This window comes from Cibotium barometz, chromosome 19, assembly GCF_041138505.1.
Source record: "Cibotium barometz isolate CiBa-2024 chromosome 19, ASM4113850v1, whole genome shotgun sequence".
NCBI classification, from domain to species: domain Eukaryota; kingdom Viridiplantae; phylum Streptophyta; class Polypodiopsida; order Cyatheales; family Cibotiaceae; genus Cibotium; species Cibotium barometz.
The window spans coordinates 27,192,456-27,215,036 of NC_141064.1; the positions used below are offsets into that span (position 1 = coordinate 27,192,456).

Genomic DNA, 22,581 nt, shown 5'->3' on the forward strand with positions numbered 1-22,581 from the left:
CGTGAGGTAAGCTGCTGGCGGAGGCTGTAGCAAGAGGAGGTGGCGTGGAGGCTGCGTGGAAGTGGAGAGGCGACTGGAGCTGTGGCCAACGCAGGCGAGTACGTGGAAGGCGGGTGCAAGGAGGCGGTGGCGCAGCAGCTGAAAGGCAGAAGCAAAGGCGTGAACGAAGACGCTGAGAGCGCCTGCTGTGGCCAACGCAGCAATGTGTGGGCGCATTGAAGAGAGCAGCTGGCGTTGGGCTGGAGCAAGCGGGCAAAAAAAAGAAACAACACGTGGGTGCGGCGGCGAAGAATCCGGAACGGCGCGGAGCTGATAAGGTTAGTGATTTTTTTGTTTTTTGTTTTTTTTTAATTTATAATTTATTTATTTTTTATTTTTGTTAATTTTCTTATAATTGTAATTTTTTTAAAAATAATAATAATAATAAAAATAAAAACCATAAAACAAAAAAGAAACCATAAAACAATAAATTTTAACAAAAAAGAGAGAAAAGAAAGAAAAAAAATAATTTTTGTGTTTGTATTTTGAGTCCATTTTTCATTTTTTTAATTTCTGTAAAATTTTACATAATTAGAGTAATTTGCATTGTTTTAAATCTTTATAATTTTGTGCATAATTAGTATTTTTTTTAGCGTAATTCATATTTTTGTGTAATTAGGAAAAAAAGAAAAAAAAAGAGTTAAAAAAATCATTTAAAAAAATTAAAAAAAATAGGATAGATAGTTACACACATACTCATTTTAGTTGCATTTAGTGGTTAGGTAGAGTAAAAGCATGTTTTGCCAGTTCCTATCAACAAAGTAGGAAAATTTTGTGAGGACGATCAGGGAAATGCTACCCTCCCATTAGAAGTGCGAAAAGTAGCTTCAACTGCAATACTTGATAGTGGTGCAGGAGTGGACATTGTGACAAGGTCCATTTGGGAAAAGTGGGGCAAACCAGCTATTAGGAGTACCAGGATGCGCTTGCAGCTAGCAGATGGAAGCTTAGAACATCCCCTTGGGCTGCTTGAGAACATATTGGTCACCACATGTGGGATTGAATATGAGCACACCTTTGCAGTAGTGGATTTTGGAAAACATCCAAACTATGAAGTGATATTGGGTAGACCATTCATGCGACAATTTCAAATGATTCAAGATTGGGGATATAATTATTTGTACCTCCGACATGATTCTGTCATCACAAGGGTAAACCTAAGGAATCACTCCTATCGTGATGTAACAAGGTCTCCAATAAATGAGTTTGATTCTGCTTCATCTGAGGGCTCAAGAGTTACATTGTCAGATGGGCGAGAAGATCTGTGGATGTGTGGAGCCTCATGTAGGGATTTCAACACTGAGAGACTTAAGGGTAATCGAAGTGTATCAGATGAGGCATACATTCCACAACCCTTCCCTGAGCATTTAATTGATCCACTAGAATGGAGTCATGTCCTTGCAACATTATCGACATGTGCTTTACCTAAGCCAATTCAATTTTGTGACTCAGATGGATATGACATTATTCCTATACGAATGGTACAACCACGTGACCTTCTAGATGATTTGTACTATAGGAATGCATCCACAACAGCACTGCATGTAGAGGAAGTCTCAGTGGAGGATTTAACACTCGAATCTGATAATGATGCTGATCAAAAGGGTGGTGTTTCTACCTTACACAACTCACTTTCAAAATCTGCTCTTGAAGCTCCAACACAAATGATGTGGATAATTGATGAGTCTTCAAATGAGAGCCATGGCTGGCATGTTCCAACTACTTTAGTCACTGCTCAAAGAAGGCCAGGTAAGAAGGCATTATCAATTTGGCTACCCAAAGATGCGTACAAACTGGTACCATCTAGCCTAGTTGCTAAGCCTCCTAAAAAGCACATCTTTTCCAAGCCTAAACCTCAGATTGTTACTCGTTGGGTCCCAAAGCATGTTCTTAGAGCACAAGGCTATTATGAGGGTGCAACAACACTTTGGCTTCCCAAATGCCATGGTTTGCTAGGGGTAAAAGAATGTATCAGAAAGATTCCAAAAGCCACCCTTGGTTGTCCATATCAGTGGGTGCAAAAGAAATCAACACAACCTCTTCAAGATAGGATAGGTGGCTGTGATAGCACCTACAAATCTCCTTGTGTTGACCTTCCCAAAACATGTATTGAAACACCAGTTGTCCCAATTTCTCCTTGTTCCACAATTCCATCATCAACTTGTGTACCTAAGACAAGTCCAACTTCACATGAGTCTCCTTTGAGCATAGATTCTAGCACTTCAATGCCTAAATCCTCTTATCTTGCTCAAATTCCTCGACAATTGCTAACCTTCCCACCTCTTAAGAAGGACATACCCAAAACCAAAGATAAGGCATTATCTATGCACACAGATCTGTGTCTTCAAACAACACACTGTGCCTCCCTCTGATCAGCCAAGATCACTAAGCAGGCCAGCCATGGGCATACATCTGGCATAACTCAAGTGCATGATACATCTTCTCAGCTCAAACATACATGTGCTGTCCAATCTCTGTCTTAATCCCTTGTCAATCTGCCATACCCCTCCTCTCACAAGGAGCCAGATAACACATATCTGCAACAGACATCAAGCAGTAGAAAGAGAGATAGATGAACAGAAACAGAGCTTACCAAGTTCAGCTCGTGAAACAACACTGGAGGAAGCAACAGCACCAATCTGTGCTTGCAGGCACTTGAATCCACAACCCTGCTTCACACGTGTGCTTACTCTTGCCTGTATCCTCCTCCTGATGCTCACTTCTATGCTGTCCTTGAAAGTACAGATCTGAAAATCAGCACAGTACCCGTCTGTACCGCCTCGGGATACGTGCCAGGAGTTGTACTTGCATAAACAGCTTGCTGTCCACTTCTGTACCAACCTGAATCAGAGTATTCAGGTCTGTCCAGCACCTGTTTGCACCACCTGCAGCAGCCTGCAGCAGATGTACTTGCTGTACCTGGCTGTCCGTACACTGTACGGCAGCCGTACAGTGTTGTACTTGCTGGAAAACAGACTGTACAGCCTCTACAGGTCTTCTGCGCAGAGTTTCCAGCAGCAGTTCTGTGCGCCGCCAGCAACAGAGGAGAAAGAGAGAGAGAGAGTGTGCCCAGTTCTGGCCGTACAGTGCTGTACGGCTGATTCTACTCAGAAAAACAGCTACAGCACACAGCAAAACAGCCGCCTCCTTCTTCCTGTGCTTTTCCACGCTAGCATTCAAGCGCATGAAGGAAAACTCCTCTTTTGCTACACGATTCCCCAAAAAGGGAAGAGAGAGAGAGAGGAGAGAGAGAAAACTCCTCCCCAATTTAATCCCTAGGGCCCCAACTTTAATAAGTTCCTAGGGCCACTAAGGCCTAGGGGCAAACTCCAATAAACATTAAAACTTAATGTTTTTTAGTTCCCCCCTTCACACCTAGGGATGTCCACACATCTTAGACACTGTCCGGGCACCCCCCATGTGAATCATAAAATATTCTGACTCTGCAACCACCATGCCCACACTTGTCCTGCTCCATTTTCACAGGGCCATGACATACCCCCCTCTTGAAAGATGGCAAGCGTCCTCGATTGCATTCTGGTGATGCATCAAAATATCCAAAGTGAAATATACAATATGGCAAGATCAGCGTCCCAATCTCTCTGAGCCATTCACATGTATCATCATTCACTGCAAACCAATGGCATAGTACTAGTCCAAGTTGTATACCACTGTGAACCATACATATCCACAAAAATCTCCATGTGACTAGTACACATATATCATAGAAGTCCCATAAACAGATGTACTGTCAGCCTCAGTACCTTCAGATGAGATAAAATCTGCACCAAGCGACCTCTAGATGTCATCTGAGCCTGTCTGTATCAAGGGAGTGGAGGTGCTACCCCCCTCTTGAGCATCAGGTAATGCTCCAGACCCATGCTCTGCTGAACCTGAATGAGCCACAATAAGAGTCGGCTCTAACTCAAAGGCATCGAGATAAAGCTGCAAAACCTGAGGTGAATCTGTTAAGTCACCTTCCTCCATCCACTTCGCATCCATCGGTGAATAGTTCTTGAACTTCACAAGATAGCGACGGGAGACTTTGCCTCGTACCTTCCTTTCTTTATGTGCCAGTATCTGCTCTGGAATCAGAACCTCATCAAGTTCCTCAACTTCCGGCTGAGCCTCATCTGATACATCCTCAGGCACATCCCCACGGAAAGGTCTAAGAAGACTCACGTGAAAAGCATTGTGAATCCTCCAGTGATCTGGTAACTTCAAACGATAGGTTACCTCACCAATCTTTTCCAAAACCTGAAAAGGCCCATAATATCGCATGCTCAATTTAGGGAATAAGCGCTCTTTACCCTTCATCTTCTTGAGTCTAGCCTTTTCAAAGCGCAAAAGAACCCAATCACCCAATGCAAACTGTAAATCACGTTTGTGACGGTCTGCGGCTTTCTTTTGCTTCTGCTGAGTTTTCTGGAGGGCCAACTTAACTCTCCGATAAGCTTCATCCAAGCTCTCCACATACTGATCAGCCTCAAAGATCTTATCCTTTGTATGCAAAATGGGTGGTACCTTCTTCCCTCCTTCTACAATCTCAAAAGGCGCCTTGCCTGTCGAGCTATGTACAGTGTTGTTATATGCAAACTCCACCAAAGGAAGATACTTTTCCCATTGTTGCTTGTGCTCTGACACATAACACTTGAGAAGATCCAACACTGTAGAGTTAGCCTCTTCTGACTGACCATCTGTCTGTGGATGAAATGACGATGAAAACTTGAGAGTTGTACCCATGTTGTCAAACAACCCTCGCCAAAACAAACTCGTCATCCGTGGATCACGGTCACTAATGATAGACGTAGGCAAGCCATGATACTTGAAGATGTTCGCCATGAACAACTTCACCATATGATCCACTTTAATTGTCTTCCTCACGGGAATGAAATGAGCCTGCTTACTGAACCTGCATATGATAGTCCAGATGCCATCATTTCCCGTTTGTGTCCGTGGAAGATCAAATACAAAATCCATGGCAATGCTCTCCCAAGGTCTATCCGGAATAGGTAAAGGCTGTAATAACCCTGGTGTCTTCTGACGGTCAAACTTTACCTTCTGACATACGATGCATTGCCTCACAAAGGCATCAACATCTCTTCTCAAGGTTGGCCAATAAAAGAAAGTCTCCACTGCTTTTACCGTAGCGTCAATACCTCTATGACCTGCATACGGTGGAGCATGACTTTCAATCATAACCTTGAGTCGCAATGGCCTGGTAACACACAGTCTGCCATGCATCAATAAAAACCCATCTCTGAGAGTGTAATGCTCATGCCGCTGACCCTCAGACATCTGATCATACAACCTTTCAAAATCCTCATCATGGGCATACTGCTCTTTCATTTCATCAAGCTCATGATGAAAAGCAAGTGAAACTGCAGAGACCTGTGGCTTGCGTGACAAAGCATCTGCCACTACATTCTTTTTGCCTTCCACATGCACAATCTGGAAGTGAAACATTGACAAAAAGTTTGCCCAACGCATATGCTTCTCTGAAAGCTTAGTCTGCGTGAGGAAATATCGCAAGGTCTGATGATCTGTCTGTACAGTAAAATCAGCCCCAAGCAAGTAGTGTTTCCATGTAGAAAGAGCGTGAATTACAGCCAACATCTCTTTCTCATACACCTGTAAATGCTTCTCAGCATCTTGCAAAACTCTACTCTCATAGGCTATCACATGTCCCTCTTGCATGAGAACTGCACCAATGCTACTTCCACATGCATCACACTGGACAACGAAAGCCTTTCGGAGGTCCGGTAACACCAATACTGGGTCCGAAGTAAGCTTTTCTTTGAGCTTTTTGAATGCTGTAATTTCCCGATCAGCCCATCTAAACGGAGTTGCTTTCTTCGTCAAAGCATGAAGAGGCGAAGCAATTTCAGCAAAGTGCCGTATGTAACGCCTGTAATAGGAACACAATCCTAGAAAGCTGCGTACATCATGCACGGTCCTCAAAGCTGGCCAATTAAGTATTGCTTCCACCTTTGCTGGATCCATACGGACTCCATGACCAGACACAATATGCCCCAAGAAATGTATCTCCTGCAAAAAGAACTCACTCTTCTTGCCATTAACCACCAATCTATGGTTTCTGAGTTCTGCAAACACAATGGCCAAATGCCTTCTATGCTCTTCCTCAGTTCGTGAATGCACAATCATATCATCAAAGAATGTGCCCACAAACTCTCTATGAGGCCTGAAAATCCTGTCCATCATTCTGTTAAATGTGGCAGGCGCATTTGTCAAACCAAAGGGCATAACCAAGAACTCATACAACCCAAATGTGGTTCGGAATGCTGTCTTATGCACATCCTCGGGTCTAATGCGTATCTGATGATACCCGCTTTTCAAGTCAATACGACTAAAAACTGTGGAGCCCTGTAAGCGGTCCAAGATGTCATCGATCCTCGGTATGGGGAATCGATTCTTGATGGTATTCTTATTCAGCGCCCTGTAATCTATACACATGCGCCAAGAACCATCCTTCTTCTGCACTAAGAGCACAGGTGAGCAAAAGGGTGATGAGCTAGGCTGAATCAACCCCTTATTCAAAAGCTCCTGCACCTGACTCATAATCTCTTCCTGTTGGGCTGCACTAACACGATACGGCGGTCTATTCGGTGGAGTACTACCAGGAATCAGATCTATGGCATGATCTTCTGGCCTCTCAGGAGGTAATTCTCTTGGCAATCACTCGGAAAAACAGTCTTGAAACCCACTTAAGAAATCAGCCCTGTCCTTATCTAACATTGACAAATTAGACTTAGACTCATCATCCTGTGCATCCTTTACATAAATCAAGTACGCGGAAAGATGCTTTTTCATTACTGATGAAATCGCCGAAGCGGATACAATAGGAACAGATTCCCCTTTGAGTTTTACATCCAATACATGCTCTTTCCCTCTATGAGTCAGAGTAATTTTCCTATTGTAAGTATCCACCACCGCATGTACCCTGTGGCACCATGGCATCCCCAACAAAACATCACAGCCATCCAAAGGCATGATGAAGAACTCCTCGCTGTCCACATAACCCTGCAATTGAAGCCGAAGCTTCCCAATGATAGGAGTAACGGGTTCTGCATACCCTGGACAAGCCATATTTGCCTCATGTAACGGCCCCATCTCCTCTGCGCGAATCCCCAATCGGCCAGCCAAATCTGGTGAAATGAAGTTGGCTCTAGCACCTGTGTCAAAGAAGATCAAAGCATTCTGATCTCTCACTTTGCCCCATGCCCTGCACAACTCTGAAGCTTCACCACTTAGCTGCTCCCCCACAAGATCAGGAACTAAGCCTGCAGAAGGCTTTGGTTTCTTTGGCTTGGGCTCTCCTTTATTGTCAGGATCCTTCTTGGACGTTCTTTTGGGACAATTGAATGACATATGCCCCTCTTCAGTACAGTAAAAACACTTTTGAGCATCTCTCAAAGCCTGTCTTTCCTCAGAAGTCCTTTTGGGCATTGGCAACTTCTTATACTTTGTCTCTGAAGACCCTTTAGTATCACGAGAAGCATGCCCAAATTTTTCAGCTTTCTTGCCCAACTTCTTACTGCCTTTAAATCCAGATGAACCACCTGTGAGTAACGCATTAGCTGTCATAGCATTTTCAATCATCTGTGACATGTTCGTTACTCTTGTCTTTATACAATAATCTCGTACCTCCTTGGGCAGCCCACAACAATACTTCTCTACCTGCTCAGATAATGGCACGGCACGATAAGAAGTCACTGGGAGTAGAGCTTCCCAAAACTTCTTGTTATAATCCTCCAAACTATCACACTTTGAAGCATCCAGCTTGTGCCATGCTGTCATAACATCCACCTCAAATGTAGATGTGAGCCATACGGAAGAGAAAACCTGTTTGAATTGGACCCATGTGGTGGGTGCTATGCCCTGCAAAAGAAGAGTAGACCACCACTGCAAAGCATTGCCCTTGAGAAAAGTGGCAGCTTTCCTCACCTTCGAGGACTCTGTGTAATTCCCACCAGAAAAAGCAGCATCAAACTGCTGTAAAAAGGTAAGTGCCTTCAATTTATCCTTGGCCCCACTGAAAGTGTCAAACTTCACTGCAGCTCCCCCTTCCTTGTAATCCTTCGCCTTTCCCATAGGCGTTAGATTATCATATGGAAGTGGTTTCGTGAGATTGCTGCCCCCAACATTCATACCCATCATTGGGTCAACATTTCCCATTCCCATGCCAGGCATACCATACATTCCAGCCATGTTTCCATACATTCCACTATGCATACCTGGCTGCATGCCACCAAACATATTGCCTTGCATCCCAGGTTGCATGCTTCCAAACACATTTCCTTGCATACCGGACTGCATACCACCATACATATTCCCTTGCATGCCAGGCTGAAAATTGACTCCAAAAGGCCCATACATACCCATGCCTCCCTGAGGATAACCCCCAGTCATGGATTGGAACACCGAGCCACCACCAAAGTACCCTGGATGCATGTTCTGCTGAGGAATAGGTGGCTGTCCATAGAAGGAACTCTGTGGGTTTGCACCATAAGCATGCTGCATATTCGGAAACTGGCCAAAAGATGGTTCCTGTGGGATGGCACCACTATGACCCTGAGGAAGATTCTTTGAACGAACCTTCTTCTTTTTTTTCTGGGGCTCTGTGCGGGGCTCTGAGCGAGATCTCAAAAATTCAGCAAATCTCTCACTCTGAGTGAGCTGCATAAAAGTATCCATAACACTAGCCAAGCGATCTTTGAACCGAGCATCATCATCCTCTTTACCATGCACATCTTCTGGCTGTGTTACATCCTCATAAGGCTCAACATCTGCAGCCTGTTCTCCTGCAAAAATATCCTCAGATACATCTCTTTCAGGAGAAGACTCTTGCTCTTCTTCTTCTTGATAGAAGTACTCTTCCTCTGTTTCAGACATGATTGCTGAATTTTCAGCGATGGCTTTCTTCAAAGCAACCACGAGCTCACCTCCTTCAGAAAGTTGATGATTGGTCCCGGCAACGGAACCTTGAAACCGGCCTCTGATAGAAACCAGAGTGCGGTAGGAGCAATCACCCGTCCACTTGTAGTCTAGATGAGAAACAAAACACAGATTGGAGCTAGAGTGCCCAAATCTGAAAACACAACGACACCTGTTGGCCCCAAAGCTTGGCGCCCCTTGCGGTATTTCTTTATTCAATTAAAATAATATGTATGGCTGAGTACAACACAAAAACCAGCCAAGAGTTTACACCTGTAAGTCCAATCTGACTGCCCACAAATCCTTCTCAGCACAGAGGATCTATGCACACAGATCTGTGTCTTCAAACAACACACTGTGCCTCCCTCTGATCAGCCAAGATCACTAAGCAGGCCAGCCATGGACATACATCTGGCATAACTCAAGTGCATGATACATCTTCTCAGCTCAAACATACATGTGCTGTCCAATCTCTGTCTTAATCCCTTGTCAATCTGCCATACCCCTCCTCTCACAAGGAGCCAGATAACACATATCTGCAACAGACATCAAGCAGTAGAAAGAGAGATAGATGAACAGAAACAGAGCTTACCAAGTTCAGCTCGTGAAACAACACTGGAGGAAGCAACAGCACCAATCTGTGCTTGCAGGCACTTGAATCCACAACCCTGCTTCACACGTGTGCTTGCTCTTGCCTGTATCCTCCTCCTGATGCTCACTTCTATGCTGTCCTTGAAAGTACAGATCTGAAAATCAGCACAGTACCCGTCTGTACCGCCTCGGGATACGTGCCAGGAGTTGTACTTGCATAAACAGCTTGCTGTCCACTTCTGTACCAACCTGAATCAGAGTATTCAGGTCTGTCCAGCACCTGTTTGCACCACCTGCAGCAGCCTGCAGCAGATGTACTTGCTGTACCGGGCTGTCCGTACACTGTACAGCAGCCGTACAGTGTTGTACTTGCTGGAAAACAGACTATACAGCCTGTACAGGTCTTCTGCGCAGAGTTTCCAGCAGCAGTTCTGTGCGCCGCCAGCAACAAAGGAGAAAGAGAGAGAGAGAGTGTGCCCAGTTCTGGCCGTACAGTGCTGTACGGCTGATTCTACTCAGAAAAACAGCTACAGCACACAGCAAAACAGCCGCCTCCTTCTTCCTGTGCTTTTCCACGCTAGCATTCAAGCGCATGAAGGAAAACTCCTCTTTTGCTACACGATTCCCCAAAAAGGGAAGAGAGAGAGAGAAGAGAGAGAAAACTCCTCCCCAATTTAATCCCTAGGGCCCCAACTTTAATAAGTTCCTAGGGCCACTAAGGCCTAGGGGCAAACTCCAATAAACATTAAAACTTAATGTTTTTTAGTTCCCCCCTTCACACCTAGGGATGTCCACACATCTTAGACACTGTCCGGGCACCCCCCATGTGAATCATAAAATATTCTGACTCTGCAACCACCATGCCCACACTTGTCCTGCTCCATTTTCACAGGGCCATGACAGCAAGAGTATTCATTGGCCCATTTATCAACTATTCGGTTCATGTGTCCTACAAGCTTCTCAACTACCACCACAAATGCTAGAGGAAGATCTAGCTCTGGCAATCTAGTTGTGGCATAATATCCCTCTAAAGAGTCCTTATAGACCTCTTGAAGTGGGTCATTCTGTAAGACCTTTGTCACTGGAATTTGTCGTACAAACTCCCATTGGTTCTCAACCCCCTGATCCATTTTGCTCTTGATTCCTTATCCACTCACACCGGGATCGCACACCCGAACTTAACCTAACCACTCAATGGTTTTGCAACCAAAAGAGAAAATAGTGGTGGTTTCCACACACTCTCAACCGGATTTGAGTCTTCTCCCCGACAGCGGCGCCAATGGAGAGACGGAAAACTCTCTCACTTGTAGCAAGAGTAGTATGATCCACACGTAGCTCAATCCCATGGGATTTGCATCCCTTTCGGAGCTAGGGATTCAACCCGTACCGGTGCACAAAAGCTTATCCATTTGATGGAGAGAATGCTAAGAATACTACCACTATTGACATAGACTTAACTCATTGAGGTTGGAATCGGATGTCTTCTTATTCTCCTTGATTAGTGCCTTCATTGCCGTCTCGAGGGCCTCGAGTTTCTCTTGGAGACTCGGGGCCATTCCTCAAGATTGAGGAGAGAGAGGGAGTTATGTTGCTGCCTTAGGGGCCTGAGCAAGGGTGGGTGGGGAAAGAGGAGCTGGGGAAAGGGAAGCGCACACCCTAGCGGAGAGGGAGGGGGGAGGCGGGCCAGCATATTGCCAGCAGTACTGGCCGCCGCAAGTGGCGAACAGAGAGGGCGGCTACGCACAGAGGCGCGAAGTGAAGCAAGTGGCGAAAAGCGGGCAGCGGACAGTTGCGGGCGGCGACAGTAGAGAGATTAACAGCGAACAGGGGCGGCAAGGGCAGAGGCGAACTGGGGCGGCGAGGGCAGAGGCGAGGGATGTCGAGAGAGAGAGAGAGAGAGAGAGAGAGGGAGGAGAGAGAGAGAGGAGAGAGAGAGAGGAGAGAAGAGAAGAGAAGAGAAGTAGATGACACAGTATTTTACCCATTGAACGGCCCCCCTGCAAGCAGGAGTATTAATTCTTTGGAGAACTGTTGTACAATGCTTGAGAACAAGTGATATACTGCCTAACGCAAGGACCAGGAAGACCGTACGTCAGCTGAGTATCCACCAATCTGAGGCACTACAAAAGACTCTTCGGGCCACTTATGCAAGTCCAGATAGCTATAGGACTGCACATATGCTAGTTGAGAATGAAAGAGGAGCTTCAATATTTGCCTGGACAAAGTAGGATGCTTATCTGCTGATTTACTGTTGAATTCTGCTTGTGTCTTGCTAAAGACTTGCTACATTTTCTGAATGATTGATGCTGAATTTAGGCGCCTGTTTATATAGTCCTAGGAGAAACTAGTCGGCCAACAGATGTCGGCCAATTCCTGTTTGGACAAAAAAGCAACAAAATAGCATTAAATGTTATTTAAATCCTCGCCCCTGTATGTTTAAAGCTGCCAGTTTGCTCGATAACTGCACAAAGCCCCAACGCAAGCTGCTGCTTGTCTTATGGCTGCCCCTTCTGCTAGCCGACAAGGATATGTTGCCCCCGCTTGATGTCGACTGGTCAAATCTGTAATCAGCCGTTGACCAAGCTGGTGACAGACTTATCAGCCATGGGCTAGCCAAAGGCTAGCCCATGGGCATGCCATTCTGGCCTATATGTTGTTATGTGCTTCTAATGCAAGACCTAGGCTAAGGCTGACTACTACATGCACCTACCTGATGACTTCTCCAAGTGGGTAAACAGGACTGACTCCCGATTGGCCTCTATGGCTCGGAGACTGGCCTACATAGCTCGTGCCTGAATGTCCCTGGACTGAGGGCTCACAATGGGATCACGACGTACTACAAATATTCCTAGAAAAAGGTATTACTTCCGTACAAATGTTGCATTGATGATGATGCTAGTGTGTATTTGTGTACCCTAGTGTAGGGTACACGTGACACAAAATGATTCAAATTCTTTCTTAATTACCATTGAGAAAAGTGCCCTTAAATAGCCTCCATACATGCTACTAATACAACTTACCATTTGTGATTATGTGTGAGTGGATGCTTCCATGGTTCTCTCCACCTTTTCCCCTAAAACACCTCCTTGGTTCTAGAAGCGGCAGATGCCTCTTTAATTTTTTCCTTGTGGTTACTTTCTAGATTTTATCCACTCTTTTTTACAAGAGTGTGTGCACAAGCATTTATGCTTTTATACTTGGATAAGGCTTGTTTTCCAACACTCCCCCTCAAGTGTTACCCTAGTACACACTTCGTTTGGATTAATCTATGCTTATGACATAGTTTCACTAGAAGTTGTGTCTCTTTCTGACCTTGGAGTAGAGTTGATGGTAGTCAAGCCATCTTCTTCGTAGTAGACTTTTAAAAGCCCCGTAAGTGTTCATACCCTGCAAAGTTTGCATCTCCTTTATAGTTTCTTCTTCCTATGTGACATTGGCCTATGCTTTCTTATGAAAGCAATACTTCTCATTGTGGTTGTTTTTCCCACAATGTTTGCAAGGATTCTTGGCATGACATTCCTTCTCAGCATGATTGTTCCTACCACAAAAAGAACACTTTTTACCTTTGAAGTTCTTTGTGAAAAGTTGTCTCCCTCCGCTGCTTTATTCTTGCACCTTCCTTTCTTCTTCCTTGGAGGAGGTTATGACCCCTTCCAAGGTAAGGTTTAGTAGGTTCTTTAGTGTGGTGAGGAGATTTCCGTAAAGCTCTTCAGGCATTGACTTTATGAGCACTGTTACTAGGGCCACATTAGCTTTAAGACCTACAAACTGGTTCATTAAGGACTTCGTCCTATTCACCTGAGCATCAAAGCTCTCACGTGGTTGCATTTACAAGACCATATAAATCTATCTGCAAAGAAACTTTAGAGTTTCTTACATGAGCCCCGAAAAGCTTGTCCAACTTTTCATATGCTTCTTTGGAGGTTGGGAGATCAGCAACATGGTGTATAAAATTATCAAAAGAGTCCTAGGGCTATGAGGCCAAAGGCTCTTTGATCTCTCAGCTTCCATGCTTTCTAAGTTGCATCTTTATTCTCGAGCATCATCTCTTCCCCTTCAATGAAAGGCCAAAGGCCCTCCCTCATAAGACTGAACTTCAGCTGAGTCTACCAGCTGTGGAAAATTTCTCCATTAATTTTTCAATGAACATGTGGGTAGCCATGGTATAGTATAAATCTGGAACATCTTAACAAAGGAGAGCTTCCAATGCCACTATCTAATCCCTTACAGATAATGGCCAAGAAAAAAATAGGATTTTCAAAAATTAGGATTTCCAAACAAGGGGGTTTTGATTAATAATGCTTTAGCATACTATAGCAACACCTAAATGCTAGATTTGCACTCTCAATTGTGAAAATTAAAAAAGTAATTAAGACTAATTACTTGGATTAAGTAGGATTTACATAAATTAGAAAAAGGCACAAATCGACTTTACTTTCTTGAGATTCCTGCATGGATTGATGTGTGCGCTGATTTGTGCGCGTTGTTGGTTGCTACTCAAGATGCATGCACAAGACTGGGCCACCTTACTACTACCATTGACACAACACAAGAGGTTGGACAGACTATTTGCACCTGTACGGTCTGTTGTACGGATGGCGGCGTGGGTGTACGGGCATGTACCAAAAAAATTGGATTCAGGACACTATTGCTCGAGGCAGAATCAACTTACAGCTTTGATACCAAATGTAGGAAACAATGAAGTGGAGGCTATGGTGGATAATAGAGAAACATGGCTATGGCTATGGCAAAGAGAGAGAGAGAGAGAGAGAGAGAGAGAGAGAGAGAGAAATAAAACACACCTCAATATGAGAGTGACAAAATGATTCAAATGCTTTCTTAATTATCATTGAGAAGAGTGCCTTTAAATAGGCTCCATACCTGCTGCTAATACCGCTTAGCTTTTGTGATTAGGTGAGTGATTAGGCATGAGTGGGTGGCTCCATGATTCTCTCTACCTTTTTCCCTAAATCAGCTCCTTGATTCTACAAGAGGTAGATGCCCCTTTGACTTTTGCCTTGTGGTTACTTTCTGTATTTTATCCACTCTCTTTTACAAGAGTGTGTGCACATGCCTTTATGCTTTTATACTTGGATAAGACTTGTTCTCCCACACCATAACTTGGCTGAGTTAATGCTAGTTGTTGGGCTCTAACGATGGGTTCATAAGACTGTTTTAAGTATCAGTCAATTAAAAGTTAGTAACCCTAATCACTCTGTGCATGTTTTGGAGAACATACTACATGACCAAAGGATACCAAGATTTACAGTCCAAAAAATCAATGAAAACTGAAGAAGGTAAATCACCTTGGCCGCTGCCTTGATTGGGTAATCTGCCTTAAGCTTGGGATCCACACACTGCTTAACTTTGTCTTCGCTTAGTCTTGGAGTTGCCTGCATTAACACATCCTCGCTTCTCAAAAAGCACTGATAGTTATAATGATTGTCCAATAGTGCTAATTTATGAACTAGCTGGGAATGCATGTCTCACCCATATAACCAGACTTTGCTGTCCACGTGGTAGCGTATGATCGACTGGCTTTCTCCCTGTGAGCAGCTCCAATAAAACCACTCCAAAACTGTAAACATCACTCTTCTGTGTCGACTGTCCTGTCATCGCATACCTGAAGGTAAAGATTTGTCAGCCTGTAGAAAAGAGAACTTATGCAAACACACCTTGATCACTTGTGAGCATGGATCTGACATCTATCTGTAATCAAAGTCTTGACACTTTCCAACCAAATCCTTGCTTTTTTCATATACAAAATCAGAAGACCCCACAATGTGAGCCAAGATGGCACTAGATGTCTTTCCACAATATACTTACTCTCTTTCACACAACCCTAGCGGGTAGCGCCATTTCCCTTCTCCCACTTACAAGTGATAACCTATCTAGCCAATCCTAAATCTTTGTTCCTTTGGGGGCTTGCATGTGAACCTTATTTATCATTTGTCTTGATCTTACAATCATTGCAAATAATCTAAAGCATAACATTTTTGTTTGGTTTTTGACCCAGGAGTTTTAACTGTCCATGCATTAATTGGTCTGTTGCTAAAGTGACCGAGCACACAAAAGAATCCAGTGGAAAGAAAGTAGTATCATCTCCATAAAAAAAGGACAAAAAACATGTAGACAAATATGTGATCTATGAACGTCAAAAGCACTGCAAGCGAGGCATGACCCCTTACTCTGGAGCATGATAACCAAAGGTCCCAAGAACACGGGTAGAATGGAGACGGGCTGCCATGTCAGGTGCTTGATTTGAGAGATTAAAATTGTCAATTTTTGCAGTGTAGTCATCAAAGAGTAGAACATTGCTAGATCTGATGCCACGATGGATTATGAGAGGCTGCACTTTCGCATGCAAGTATTCTAAGCCCCTTGCCGCTCCCACTGCAATCTTCACACGTTGCATCCAATCAAGGACAGGACCGGGCTGGGCACCTTGGACACCTTTTCGGCCTACATATCACCAAGTCAGTTGATATTATGAACAATTGGTACAAGCTTTAGAGTATTATTCTCCATACTTAGCAAAGGAGAACAATTAGTCAATGAAACTCAGTGTGTGGACAATGTCAACAATTTTTTTACCGTGTAGGATATCATGTAGAGAACCCATCGTTGCAAATTCATATGCCAATACTCGCAGATTGCCATCAACGTAGTATCCAATAAGCTCCACGACGTTTTCATTCTTCAGCCTTGAAACCCTCGACGCCTGTACAGCTCATTGTTTGGTGTACCAAATGTGATAGGACAGGTCTCAGTGTGATGGTCTTACCATTTCACCAATAGATAATATAGCAAGCAAAAAAAAACATTTATGACCTCATGACTACAGGCAAAACCTACCTGAGCTAAAAACTCGTTATCAGGCTCCTGCTGATTGCTGACGTCAAGTTTTTTAACAGCCGCAAATCTGCCATTACTCAGCCTCGCAAAGTAAGCCCGTCCATACAAACCCTCACCTATCAAAGTATTTGCTCCAAAATTTTCAGTCGCCTCTCTCAATTCATCCAATGATATAGCCGGTGCTTCTATAGGCTGGACAGTTTGTGTAACCGGGTTCCGAACTGCCGGATTAGCCTTTTGGGCACCAGGATAACCTGTGCCATAGAAAAATTCTCTGTATCATTATAGCTAGCATGTAAAAATTTGTTTTGTTTACCGTTCGTTTTCTTTACATTATGTAAAAATAGTGTGCACCCTACACAAATCAAAGCATTTCTTGCAAAACTGTAACCAAATTTCAAATTGATTAAAGAAAAAATATTTCGCGTAGACTAGGTTACAAAACTCATGGCCATACTTGCGAGTTCAGTAAAGAGTAAGATCACAAGAGTTTTAGGCATGGTACCTTTTAAGAGTGATCATTGACTGCACAATTTTCTTCTATACAAGCATCCGGGAGCATTTTCTTGAATTGTTTAAACAGCCATATTGACTCTAAGAAATAGATAGATGTCATATTAACGTCTACGGGAGCCAAAATATGACTCATAGGACCAGAATATCAACATGGAGCCAAGTATGACTCATCATTGGACCCTAATTTAATTATTAAGTTTTTGAAATGGTCAACAAGCTAGAGCTCTGCTAGCCCTTACCAGAAGTCTTGCAAAAGACTAGATGCAAATCCGTCCTAAAATGCTCAGCTGAAGCCACGTGACTGCATCTCTGTGAAAATTCATCTCGTGCTCTAAGGCCAAGGGCCTCCCATGGTCAGGGCGCGGGCAAAGCTCCTAGCCAGGACAAAGTCCTTCCAAGACTCACCACCCGGAAGAAGACCTCTAACAACCAAATTGCCCAATAAGGTTTGGCTCTAAATGGAGGGGTCGATGATGCCCAAGCCCCCTCTATGTCGCGGCTGAATGATCACTCCAGACCACCTTGGCCCTAGCCAGTCTCCCATCACTACCAGCCCACAGAAAGTTCCGGATCAATCACTGAACCTGACTAATACATGCCTAGGAGAAAGACCAGCAGGAGGTTGTGTACAACATGGTGGAGAGAAGAACCTGGTCCCCCACCACTACCCAGCCAGCTAGGGAAAGCCTGGCCGAACTCCAGTATAACAGCTTCTTCCAAATGTTGAGAAAGAGGGGGGGCGAGCTGCTGCTCAGGGGAGATGTCAATGCCAACCTAGCATCCAAAATAACAAACTGGAGTGCCCCTCGGGACCCACCGAAAAGCCTCAACCGGACACCAAGTCAGGGCAGGCCATGAGCCAACCCAAAATCCACACGACTTGTGCCAAATGATCTCTGCTCCGGATGCACGACAAAAACTCTCAATCACCTTGGCAAATCCCTGGAGGTTCCCCTCGGCCCCTGATAGGTATGCTGATGTGTCGTCTCAACGAACTCGGAATCAAGAAGCTCCTCCTACACTCAGATGGAGAGACGCAGTCCATGGAGTCCGGTATCCTAAGCGGAGAGAAACTGCTCATGGCCTCAGCAACGAACAAGAAGAGATAAGGTACTAGAGGGCACCCCTACCGGACTGAGCATGAAAGCAGAGATCTGTCACCTCTAGCACCCTGAATAAGAACCTGGTTATGAGAAGCCGAGTGATACACCTCGGACCCACTTCTCCGGGAAACCCATCATGCGCATCATCCCCTCCACAAATCCCCAATTTCTAAATCAAGGAGGAGCACAATCAGATCCTTTGTTGCCCCATCCTAGCTGACATGATCGCCTCCCAGAAGGTGAAGATGTCCAGAATACTCTGATCATGAACGAAACCGGTCTGTGTACTATGAATCAAGTCAGGGAGAAAGGGCTCTAATCTCAGGCTGTGGCCTTGGCCAAAATTTTGTAGGCAATCCCTAGGAGGGTGATGGGTCTCTCCACTGTCGAATCTCCAATCTGTCACCACCCTCCTTGGGAATCAAGTGGATCAAACCCTCCGACAACCTCTCCGGCATGGCCCCTACAACCATTATCTCATTGAAGGCAACCCTGAGGCCACCTTTCAAGAGATCCCAATGCCGCAACAATAAGGAGGTTGGAAGACCGTCCTCTCCTAGGCATTTACCCCTAGGTAATGCCATCGTAGCCTCTGCCAACTCCCTCAAATGAGAAGGGGGTCAAGAGGAAAGTCCTGAGAGCGTAAGGGACCACCTCTCTCGTGTGCCGCCACACTCGCTCACGCGCATCCAGCACCTTTGAGGAAATGGGGACACCGGTGTGAAGACTACTGAAGAAATCTGTGGCAATGGCTCTCACTTGCAGGGGGGTCCATAACAATGCGGATCCATCGGGGCTCGCAACCTGTCGAAACCCTCTGTCTGTCTTTGTGGGCCTACAATCTCAAAGATATCTCATGTGACCCTATGTCCCGCTTGCATCCAAAAAGAGGCTTTGGCACGGTATCTATACTCCACCCACCGCTCCTCTATGGATCTGAGCACTGTACGGGCAACAGCCAACTGACTCTCAATCCACGGGCTATCTCGTGCACTCTCCTGAAGCCACTGTAGAGAGGCAAGAACCCTACAAATACTCTCTCTCTCTCTCTCTCTCTCTCTCTCTCTCTCTCTCTCTCTCTCTCTCTCTCTAGACATCCAGAAGACATTGACAGTTGTACATTGATTTGTCTCATAGGTCAAGTTCGGCCTCTAGTAGACGTTAATACAGCTTTCTTTCTTTCTTTCTTTTTCTCTCTCTCAGAGAGGAGAGGATCTACCGACTATGCCACACAGAGGTTGAGACGGAGGAGCATTACATATGCCGCTGCCCAATATACTATGAGATCCGCCGGAGGTTTCACTGTCTATTTCGTGAGGGATTCGGTCCACTCTCCAAGATCATTGACTTCCAGGACCAGCGTTGCCTGGGCCTCTTCCTGCTTGAGCTCTGCAGACACAGGGACACCTTCTTGAGAGAGCCTCGGCCCCAGCCACCCCACTCCCTCCCTCGCCAGCCAACCATCACCAGTTTCTTCCGAACCCAAGAGGTGGAGGACACCGACATAGTGGATCTTGTGGACTCTCCACGAGCTGCTCTGAACCTACCTCGACCGAGAGGAGTTACCTCGGACCGAGCCTCTGCACTCCAGCGTGCCCAACGCCCTCGACCCCCCCGTTGGCCACGATCACCTCATCAGCTCCAGATCCAAGACATGCTCCACCGCCATCGAGCTACCTTTCCACGTGACATAGCTGAGGGAGACCTCTTGGCCATACTCATCAACCCCATGCTTGATATTTTGGAGAGTGGTATACCATCTACTCGGAGCTGATGTTGCTCCCATGTTTTTATGTTCTTAGTATTCCATGATGAGTTTCAATGGACAGTTTTGTATCACCCCAATGAGATAGCTATGTTTATGATTTCTTTCTGTTTTATTTTCCATTCCATGATGAGATATGCCATGGACACTATTGTATCACTTTGGTCTCATAGGCCCATTGGGTCTTTAGTAGACGCTTAATATATCTTTCTTTCTTTCTCTCATGTGATCCTATCTCCCGCAAGAGGCTCTAGCATGGTATCTATACTCCACCCACCGCTCGTCTATGGATCTGAGCACTGTACGAGCGGCAACCAGCTGACTCTCAATCCACGGGCTATCTGGTGCACTCTTCTGAAGCCACTATAGAGAGGCAAGACCCCTACGAATACTCCTCTCCTACTCTCAGAGGCCAGCCAATCTGCTCTACGCTACCTCCTGTGTAAAACACTGCTAATCTTGCCAAGGCTTGCATCCAAGGCTCTTGCAGTTGCTCTTGAGTGAAAATCAAACCTCTCCCAAATCCTCTCTATCTTGTTGTAGATCTTTGGGTCCTGAATGAGGCATCTGGAATCTGGGTACTCACCTGTTTGTCCTACCTCGAGGGGTCATCCAAGGAGAGAATAACAAGTGAGTGGTTGGAAAAAGTAGCGCCAACCAAAATACCAATCATGCCACGGCGCCCACAAGCCCAATCGTCAACATAGAACCGATCGGGCCTGGATAAGTTAGGGGCGGTATTCCTCCTGTCAAATCTGGAGATTCGAAGAAACACAGACTCCCAAGACTACGCCCAAACACTAGAAGATACCAAGGATCGTGTCCCCTGAGAGCCAAAATCAACTCCTCCCATGCCGAGTACTCTATACCTGGATACAGTAGCCATGCCACCTCCGAGTCTGTCATCGGTCAACTCTACCATGTTAAAGTCCCCACCCATACACGAGAAATCTACCCGCAGCAGGTACTGACGGACTCTACTACAAAAGGTGGCTCTGCCTGCTGTCGTGTTCGACGCGTAGACGTTCAAGAACCCTACATAGTCCTCTCCTATCCTAATGGTCACCCACTGCGCCCGTTCTGTGACAAAGGTGTCAAGTCAACCACTACCGGCAAAAGTTGCTCACTAACGGAAATGCATACTCCACCTTGTGTCTCGGAGGGGCCAAAAGAGTGGGACCAGAAGGTGTGACTCCTACCTTGCAAGATCTTCCCGCCGTGGTGGGTCCATCCCTCTAAAAGTTGGTGCTCCTGTAAGCAGAGAATGTCAATGGGTCCACCACTATTGCTCTGTGGAGCTCCTCTCTAAAGACACCACCTCTAAAAGGACGCACCTCTAGAAGCATTGTGGGCCCCCCAACCCTTGGATGTTCCATGACACAATTCGCATAGCTAAGAGTGGTGGGAAGCAAAACTATTAGAACTGCCCTCCACTCAAAGAGACTTGGGCGTGGGTTTCGCTGGAGAGTAGTAACTATCGGTTCTGGGACAAAGCAACGCCAGATGGACACGTATCGTGGCCTCCATGTCGATCCATGCTGTATCGAGCCCTAGAGTATGCATACTCTACACTCCATCTGTCACAATGAAGGTATCTATAGGAGGGGGAAAGTGGTACTGTGAGTGAAACATAAAGAAACACAAAAAGCAGCACCTCCAAGCTAGAGGACACCATCTTCCTTGCCCGATCCCTAAGGCCAGAGCCGTCCAACTCCATCCGAGCAAAAGGCTAGAGGTGGGTAAGCACATCAGTGATGCACAGGTCGTGCAGATGATGCGAAAGCTCTATGGCTTGCCCTTATATAGCGGTGGACACTAAATCCTTGCTCCAGTCCGTCCCCTCTGCTAAACTCTGTGGGAAGGAGAAAAACATCACTCCACTCTCTAGGGTGGACGGCTTGGGGTGGTATAACACGACACAAATGTGGATGGGAGCCACCTTCTCCTCGATTATGCTAGCTCCATCAACGGGGAGGCACCGAAAAAAACTGTAGTCGATTGGCTGTCCCAACACCCTGGGGGAGCACTTGGCGACTCGGGAGCGAGAGCCTGGACCAAAGAGGCAGCAATGGTCATCTCTACCAGCCAAAAAATGGTGAATAAACCGACGAACAAAGCTGGCCAGCTAGCTGCTCCGTATCTGGCGCAACCGGAGGGCAACGGGAGTGCTCTAGAGAGGCTGTGCGGGGGGGGGAGGGGGGGCGCTGCGAGCGGGCCCGCTGCAAGCTTTGGAGGGTCAATGATCCCCATGGGAGGCTGAAAACCTGGAGGGGGGTCCCACAAGGTAACGATCTCTAGGAGGGGGGACCAAGAGTGGGTTCCTCGAGGGAACTAAGGGGAGCCCACCACCGTCGGGGGGCTGTTGAGATAGATGCTCAAAACGGTTCTCTAACACAACCGTATCCTCCTAAATCTTGCCAACCTGCTAACACGCCTACTAACACCGCTCGGCTCTCTTGACGTCCGGTGGTTCCGCCTCGGGCCAACGGTTTGCCACTCTCTTGCCCTGGTCTTAGACGGGCCTGGTGCTCTGGTACATGGAGACCTATGTCCAGCCAAACGGTTTAAACTTGGGAGGGAGGGGGGGAACTAGAGGCGGCCTCCTGGACTGCCGACAAGGGCGACGAACTCTAGCGAGGTGTCCCATTTGGCGACAGATGAAACAATGGCCTCGGAGGCTAGAGTACTCAAGTCTCTACAAAATTAGGACCCCCGCAGACTAGGGAGGGAAATGGTGTGAGACACTAAGTCTAGGAA

At 45.9% G+C, this 22,581-nt stretch overlaps 1 protein-coding gene across 3 annotated transcripts in view; it reads right to left on the reverse strand.

Moving 5' to 3' along the window:
- Positions 1-22,581, reverse strand: part of LOC147628394 (uncharacterized) — a 47,582-nt gene that overhangs the window by 21,191 nt on the left and 3,810 nt on the right. For 2 of the 3 annotated variants that reach the window (XM_086813496.1, XM_086813497.1), the window contains exons 2-6: positions 16,441-16,694; positions 16,180-16,306; positions 15,774-16,047; positions 15,076-15,208; positions 14,892-14,978 (exon numbers count right to left, since the gene is read on the reverse strand). In XM_086813496.1, the coding sequence (XP_086669622.1) occupies positions 14,892-14,978; positions 15,076-15,208; positions 15,774-16,047; positions 16,180-16,306; positions 16,441-16,694 (875 nt within the window). Of the gene's footprint in view, positions 1-14,891; positions 14,998-15,075; positions 15,209-15,773; positions 16,048-16,179; positions 16,307-16,440; positions 16,695-22,581 lie in introns of all 3 variants that reach the window. The other variant, XR_015268085.1, reaches the window with a different exon arrangement.